Source organism: Urocitellus parryii, chromosome 5 (assembly GCF_045843805.1).
Source record: "Urocitellus parryii isolate mUroPar1 chromosome 5, mUroPar1.hap1, whole genome shotgun sequence".
NCBI classification, from domain to species: domain Eukaryota; kingdom Metazoa; phylum Chordata; class Mammalia; order Rodentia; family Sciuridae; genus Urocitellus; species Urocitellus parryii.
This window is the reverse complement of record NC_135535.1, coordinates 17,510,156-17,517,918: the sequence shown is the minus strand read 5'-3', so window position 1 is coordinate 17,517,918 and position 7,763 is coordinate 17,510,156. Positions and strand designations below refer to the sequence as shown.

Here is a 7,763-nt window from a genome sequence, read left to right as displayed (position 1 = left end):
TATTTATTTCTTAGTTCTCGGCAGACACAACATCTTTGTTGGTATGTGGTGCTGAGGATCGAACCCGGGCCGCACGCATGCCAGGCGAGCGCGCTACCGCTGAGCCACATCCCCAGCCCACAAGCCTTTTCTGAAGCAAGATTTAATGGTATTCTTTCCCCCTTTAAACCTGAGATCAGTTTATCTTCTATTATAATTAACACATAGAATAATATATGTGAGGAACATCATAAAAATCTGTGAATATTTTATTTAACAGCCATTTTAAATGTAATTGTTTTATAAAAGATAAGATTAGCACTCTATTAAAAAAATACCTGCATGTGAAAAATACATTTAGAAATTATTTTAATTTGTTGATATAATTGTCATTTAGTGGTAAGCAAATTGCTGATACTTACATGGGTTTCTTTCCAGCATAATCTGGCCTTCTATAATTCCCACTTAGAGAAGACAGTCAGTGCCACTGTAGTCTAAGATACAATTTGCACACAGTAGTTTTTGTTTCTTATGTTGTGGATCATACATAACAAACATATGTTCATAAAGAACAACAGAGTTATAGTAGGCTACCAAGGGATATCCACATTGTTACACGGGGAGTATTTTGAATATTAGGTTACATCAGCTATTGTGATTGAGTTTAAATATCCCTGCAGGGTCAGGAACAAACCAGCTTTCCCATAAGTCATTGTGAACACTGGGGAAGTCCCAGGGTTTATGTCTTCCATTCCAATGGAGTAATTTAGCTTCCTGCAGAAAATGCTCTGAATATCTGGCATCTGGATTCCAGCCTTTATTGTTTTTAGAGGAAAATGATAGGCTTGTTAGAGAATAATATTTTTACATTAAAATTGATTACAAGTTCATGATATTATGCAATGAAGATAACTTAATATTGCCATTGCTCAGAATATTTTTTTAATACTTCCTCTTGAAGCATAATAAGATCATGCGAATATAATGTTTTAAAATATCCTATGTGGGGCTGGATGCAGTGGTGCACACCTGTAATCCCAACAAGTTGGGAGGCTGAGGCAGGAAGAGTGCAAGTTTGAGGCCTTCTCAAAATAAAAAATAAAATGGGCTAGAGATGTAGCTCAGTGGTAAAGCATCCCAGGTTCAATCTCTAGTAACAAAACAAAATAAAAATTTCTCTGTGATGTTAAAATTTCTTTCCCATGAAAGGAATTCAGTTTGTTTTTTAATAAAATGAAAATCCATTGAGTAGAGAGAGTAGCCAATGATTCTGGTTTATGATGTTAACAACAAAGCCTGGCTTATATTATTTGTAAACTTAGGTGTGATGGCAGCTGCAGGAGACGAGCTAGAGTCTTAAGACTTGGTTTAGATCCAAACTTATTTTTACCCATACTGTTAGCATTGCCTTCTGCACCCACAGCCCCAGAAAACCAGATCCTTTTTCAGATGATCACTGTGTAGATTGACTTTGCCAACCCTGCCTGATTCCAGAATCTTACCAAGAAAAGAGACTTCTTTTCCTTGGGAAGATTAAGTCTCTGCCTACTTATGAATAAGTTGCATCTTCTGCAAAATGCAATTCATAGTCTCTATTCAGAAATCACAACTTTATGTATTGAAGCTCTGCATAGCTGATAGATCTATTTGAGGACATTTTTCTGCACATGGAAATATGCATGTTTGACCTGTGAACCCAGCATTATTATAAATGACATCAAATGGGTCGCTGGTTCCCTTAACTCCCCTGCATTACTCTCATGTATCTGCATATGCTCAGGAAAGTCAGAGAGGATTGAGACAGGGTCTTGCTAAGTTGCTGAGGCTGGTGATCCTTAGCCTCCAAAGTAGCTGGGATTACAGGTGTGGACGACTGCACCTGGTTTTACAATGTTTTTCTAAAATACTCACCCAGATGTCTTATGTGCCACAAAGGGTTGATTGTGGAGTATTTCCCGTGAAACACAATCAACATTGGTGAGGTAGCCACTCCTCCTCCCAGGGAGCTGCTGTAGAGATTTTCCCTAAGAAATGGGATACAAGGGAACATTTGGCTCCTTCTCTGTTTTAAAACTTAATAATAAAAAGTTGTAAATTATAAAAGTCAACCTTAGAAAGCAGTGTTAGCTTTATAAAATAATCCTAAAAACAAGTCCTGTAAGGAGGAGAAACCAAAATAAGATTTGTCAGTGGATAAGATTCAAGTCATGTTCCTAAACTTATTAGGAAAATGTATGAGGGACTCCTTTCTCCACAGGATTGGATTCTTCTAATTTATATCATTTGAGGAAAGAGTTTTATCTCTGCCCTTTTCTTTGTCAACAGTGCCTCTGTAAGAAATCTGCCTTACCATGCCCATGAAATACTTCTAACCCCTGAGCATGCATAGAAAATTAACTTGACTCATTCTCCACGGGCACAGGAAGGGTGGTGGGCAGGGTGGCACATACTCCACATTTTTTTGCATCCACTTCTCCAGCTGCTTGGTGATTCGCTGGTGCTTCCACTCTGTCATGTTGGCAACGATCACGCCAGGATTGAAAGAGCAGGTGCTAGGGCTGATGCCAAGGTCCTTGATGGTCTTCTTCCGATAGTCCAGGTAGCCCATGTATGTATTCTACAGAGGAACAGAACACGAATGCTTTTGACCAAGTAATCTTGTTTCTAGAAAGCAAAGCCATTATACGTTGTCTCCTGGTGTCCTCCAGTGTTACTGACCATGTCTGACTTTCCCTGGCTGGTTTCCCTTCATTTTCTAACCTCTGATTGCTGGTTGCCCCAAGCCACAGTCCCAGCCCCTGTACCGTTCCCTCCCGACTCCATAGACAAGCCCCATCCAGTGTGTCCCTGAATACCACCTGCCTGACAGCCCTGACTTACCTCTGGCCTCCCAACTTCCACAGTGGACAGCTCAAGGTTACCTTTGGGATGTTTAGTGAGGGATCCCAATCCTATCCCAAACCTGCCTCTCAGGATAAAAGTGGCACCTTTATCCTTCCAGTCACTGGAGCACATACTTCTACTTAGATCACCCCCAACTCCTGATTATCTTCTCATCCAAATCTATCAGCAAACTATTGGTCCCATCAAAATATATCCAGAAGCCGCCCCCTTCTCATGTTGCTACCTTCCCATTCCTGGCCATGATTATTCTTCACTGGATTTCTCTAAGTTCCTCCTAATCAGTGTCCCCACTTTCACCCTGTTAATCCTTCTCACTTATCTCAAAGCCTCTGCAGTGGCTTCCTGTCTCAGAGGAACAGTCAGAGCTGGGGGGGTGTGTAGCTCAGAGGTAGAGCACTTGCCTAGCATGTGTGAGGCCCTGAGTTTGATCCCCAGTACCCTCCCCCACACACACAGCCAGAGTTTCTCATGTGGCCTGCTACATCCTACACCATCTGGCCTTGGTTACCTCTCCAACTTGTGACTTCTGTCACACTGACCACCTTTAATACAGCAGATACACCTTTGCCTCAGGACATTTGCATGTGCTGCTGTTCCTGGAAGGTTTTTCCCCCCGCAAATAACCACATAGATACCTCTCTCAAGTCAGATGTAAGTTCAAACGATACCATCTCAGTGGAGCCTTCCCTGATCACACAATTTATTTATTTATTTATTTATTTAAATGTTAATGTCATTTCTTTATTATTTGTGGTGCTGGAGATTGAACCCATGGCCTTGTGCCCATGAGGCAAGCACTCTACTAACTGAGCTATGACCCAGCCCTAATGCCATTTCATTTTTTTTTTTAAAGAGAGGGAGAATTTTAGTATTTATTTTTTAGTTATTGGCGGACACAACATCTTTGTATGAGGTGCTGAGGATCGAACCCAGGCCGCACGCATGCCAGACGAGCACACTACCCCTTGAGCCACATCCCCAGCCCCTGATCACACAATTTAAAACCACCCCACCTCTACCCTGATCCTTTGTGAAACATTTCACTTGTTGTCGGTCTCCTCCCACGTGAGTGAAAGCTACACAAAGGCAGGCTAGTTTGTTTATTGTGTCACCAGGACATAAAACAGTGTCAAGACAGTTCACAAGCACCCAATAAGTTGCTGAGTGAATGGAGTAGGAGACAGCACCCATTCTTTCACCCAGGGACTCCCATAATCGAGCCCAAGGTGCTCTTTCACAGGAGTTGTGGAGATACCTAAGCACTTCTACAGGCAGGCACTGCTCTGAGAACTTTATTCACATTACCCCAACCGCACAGAATGATTTTACATTATTCACTCATTTTTTCCTCTCAACAGCTCTACACAGGAAGTACTACTGTTTCCTCTCCTTAACCAATGGGAGGAGCAATGAGCCACGTGTGGTGCCCCAGTCAGAAGCTGCCAAGTGACAGAATCAAGATTCTGACAAAGCTGGGGCTTAAAGGTCACACACAAAATTATTTGCTAGAATTCTTTTTGAAAAACAGCATTCAGCTCTCCACAACACCTCGCATTTCAAAACCCTGTTGTTGTTGCTTTAGCATTATGTATAGGTTCAGACTTCTTGATTTCAACCCGTAAGGAGGCCATTACCCTCAACAAAATCAATAGTCTCCTCTACTGGAAGGAAGGAAGCAAAAGGCAAACTCCCAAAACAGAACCAAAGTTGCAGCAAGGCTCCTTCACCAGAGACGCCGCCTCTCACAGAGCAAAAGCATCTCCACAGCTGTCCTTGCTGTGCACGTACTGCATGCTGGACAGTGGACATCACATTATTTCATCACAACTCACAAAAACACAACAAAATAGTTGATCAGTGGCGTGTAAGAAAGCGGGACTTGGCCGAGTTCAAGTAACTCGTTTGGAGTTGGTGAAGGTGGACCTGGAACTTGGATCCATGGGACAGAACCTGCGTCCTGGAGTCCTAACTGGCTGTCAGGTGTTTCATGATGAAGGTTCCAGTCAGAGGGGAGGAGAGAGGGCCAGAGCAGAAGGGGAAAGGCAGGACTTGCAATACAGGGTGCTCACCTGCAGCCCCACAAGTCTGTCGATGTCCTGAGCAGAGGGCAAGTCACAGTCATCTGAGAAAGCTGCTGCGTGGCCCAGGGCCAAGGTGGTATCGTACAGTTCTTGGATGTCACCTGGATGTGGAAATGCCAGCAAGTAAAGCATTATAGCACGTGTCTAAGGGCTGCAAAGAGAACTTAAACAGTTCCTGAATATGCCATGGGGAAGAGTGCAGGATCCCAGATTCCAAGTGCCTTCACTATTTGCTTAATAAGAATAATGCTTATTTAGAAAGCCACTTGATAAGTTTGGATTGGCATTGGTCAAGTCTCTTTCTGTATACAGTTACCACCCCAATGCTTATCCTACCTGACTGAGGGCACACGCTTGTAATCCCAATGTTTGGGAAGGTTGAGGCAGGAGGATCACAAGTTCAAAGCCAACCTCAAGAACTTAGCAAGGACCTTAACTTTGGAAGACCCCATCTCAAAATAAAAAGGCGGGGGATAAACACCCCTGGATTCAATCACCAGTACCCCCCCCAAAAAAAGTGTGTGTGTGTGTGTATACATATATATGTGTGTGTGTGTGTGTACACACACACACACACAAACAGGATAAGAGATATAGATCTACATAACTCTTATTATATATTTATCTTATCCTGTTTGTATGTTTAAGGAACAGAGCACAACATTCAACCCCCACTTAGTTACTTCCTAAGAACGTCATCAGTGAGACTTTTTTTTCTGTGCATTTTAGGGAAGCAGAGACAGGAAAGGCCAACAAGGTATTTACCACAGACTTAATAATCAGAGTGGCAAGATGTCAACACTGCTGTCCTCACAACTTTAATGCACATGCAAAATCAAGAGGGTAACTAGCTACATGGAGAAGGAAGAGAGTCGTTCTACTTATCGGCGGCTCCTCTCAAGTGTTCTGGGCAGCCAGTGAGCACACCTTGTACAATCACATCATCGTCTAAGTAGATGACCTTCTCGTGTTGGTGGATGAGCAGAGGGAGATAAAATCGCACAAAGTTCAGCTGTTGAAACAAGAGAAACAATAGTGAGGAAGAGGCTCGCAGCTCGTGTCTTCTGGGGCACTGGAGAGTTGGCTTCGACCGTGGCCTTGGTTAGCTCTACATCTGGAGCAGAAAAGAAACAGGCAACTAGGACACCTCACTGGGTCGTCCCACTCTCTGAATTGGGCTCCAGGGTTGAAGCCAGAGCTGGCAGACCAGACTCTCCTAGATCCAAACCCCTGTCGCCAAGGCCATTGCCACTTTCTCTGAACTGCTGTAATGGAAGTCACTAAGGATCCCTAGTCAATCTTCCAGGGCACAAATTACCTGCCTTCCTCTACATTCAGTCATTTTGATAACTCTCAACTAAATCGGCCTTACAGACACACATGCACAGGTATCATTCCATCAGCAAGCTCAACCCTTTAGTCTTTTCTTTATTTTTTTTATTTTTTATAGTTGTAGATGGACAGAATGCCTTTATTTTATTTTTTTATTTTTATGTGGTGCTAAGGATCCAACCCAGTGCCTCATGCATGCTAGGCAAGCGCTCTAACTCTGAGCTACAGCCCCAGCCCAACCTTTTAGACTTTGGTCCAGGAAAAAAATGTTAAAGAAGGCTGGGTTGGTGGGAGTTTAAAAGCTTCACTAGTGACAGCACCAGTAATCATCCCAACTCAGCTCACACTCCAACAGTAACGATGTGGAACTGGGGACAGATCCTACTGTGGACATAGAACCTAGTAGCAGAACTTAGTAAATTTGCAGGGATGAACTTAAGTAACAATCACATGTAGAAGGGGGTGGCAGTGTTGTACAACTGCCATCAAAACCCCCCACTTCATGCAGGAGAGAGCCTTTTATAAGCACTCTTGAATGAAAATTTATTATTAATTAACTTTATTAATTTCCAGCACTATGGAAAATGCTGGTGTCTCCTGAAAATATGATCTTAGCTGATCCTTAACTGTGGGATAACCCGGATCTAAATGTCATGCAGAAGCACAGTTCCTATACAGCCGATGGCTGGGGAGAATTTTCCTGGCCTTATTGCTCCCCGCCTCCCCCCACCTGCAGCTCTTACCCCACAGACATACTCACACACAAAAATGCAGCTGACATTGTTTTAATGCCTCATTTCTCTTCATTAGCTTCATTATGTTTATATAGTAATTCTTAAATCCTTCCTGGAGCAGGTGATTTATGAACTATAAATAGGCAGCATTTAGTGGAGCTCTAACACAGGGAGGCCCTGAAACTATCCCGTGTGTATCTCAGTGACTACAGCTCTGGATTGAACAAAGCTCTCACCCAGGACTGTCCCCAGTACGCGCGATTCCTACTCACAGGCTGGAGCAACTCAGGCCTCGATGAGTCTGGTCTGATCTTCCCCTTGAGGACCACAGGGTTGAATTCCACGATTTTAAAGTTTATTTCTCTCAGTTTAGAATGTTCAATCCATTTTCTAAAGAAACAACAAAAACCCTCTAGCACACATTTCAAATCTTTCCTCAATATGCCTATTGCCTCCTAAGAAAGTTTAAACTGTGTATAAACTGAATGAAGTTTAGTTTAGAAAGCCTTTGGATTTTTTTCCCATCTGGTCTGGCTTCACATCTTTTCTTTCCTTTCTTTTTTTTTTTTCTTTTCAATTACATAACTTTCTGCAAAGGAAATGAAACAAAATAGTAATAACCAATATCTCCCCTGAGGCAAATTTTCAGGAACCTGAAAGAATAGAAATATTCATTCTTCCTCATGAAGTGTCATCTGCAGTTGCCAGAACTATCTTTACCCAAAGTGTTAAC

At 42.7% G+C, this 7,763-nt stretch overlaps 1 protein-coding gene across 1 annotated transcript in view; it reads right to left on the bottom strand.

Annotated features, from left to right (window-relative positions):
* Window positions 1–95: 95 nt before the first annotated feature.
* Glt8d2 (glycosyltransferase 8 domain containing 2) overlaps window positions 96–7,763 on the bottom strand; it is a 30,543-nt gene continuing 22,875 nt past the window's right edge. The window contains exons 5-10 of the mRNA XM_026397952.2: window positions 7,303–7,420; window positions 5,892–5,976; window positions 4,953–5,065; window positions 2,430–2,596; window positions 1,891–2,003; window positions 96–794 (exon numbers count right to left, since the gene is read on the bottom strand). Coding sequence (XP_026253737.1) covers window positions 625–794; window positions 1,891–2,003; window positions 2,430–2,596; window positions 4,953–5,065; window positions 5,892–5,976; window positions 7,303–7,420 — 766 coding nt within the window. The 3' untranslated portion in view covers window positions 96–624. The remainder of the gene's footprint in view (window positions 795–1,890; window positions 2,004–2,429; window positions 2,597–4,952; window positions 5,066–5,891; window positions 5,977–7,302; window positions 7,421–7,763) is intronic.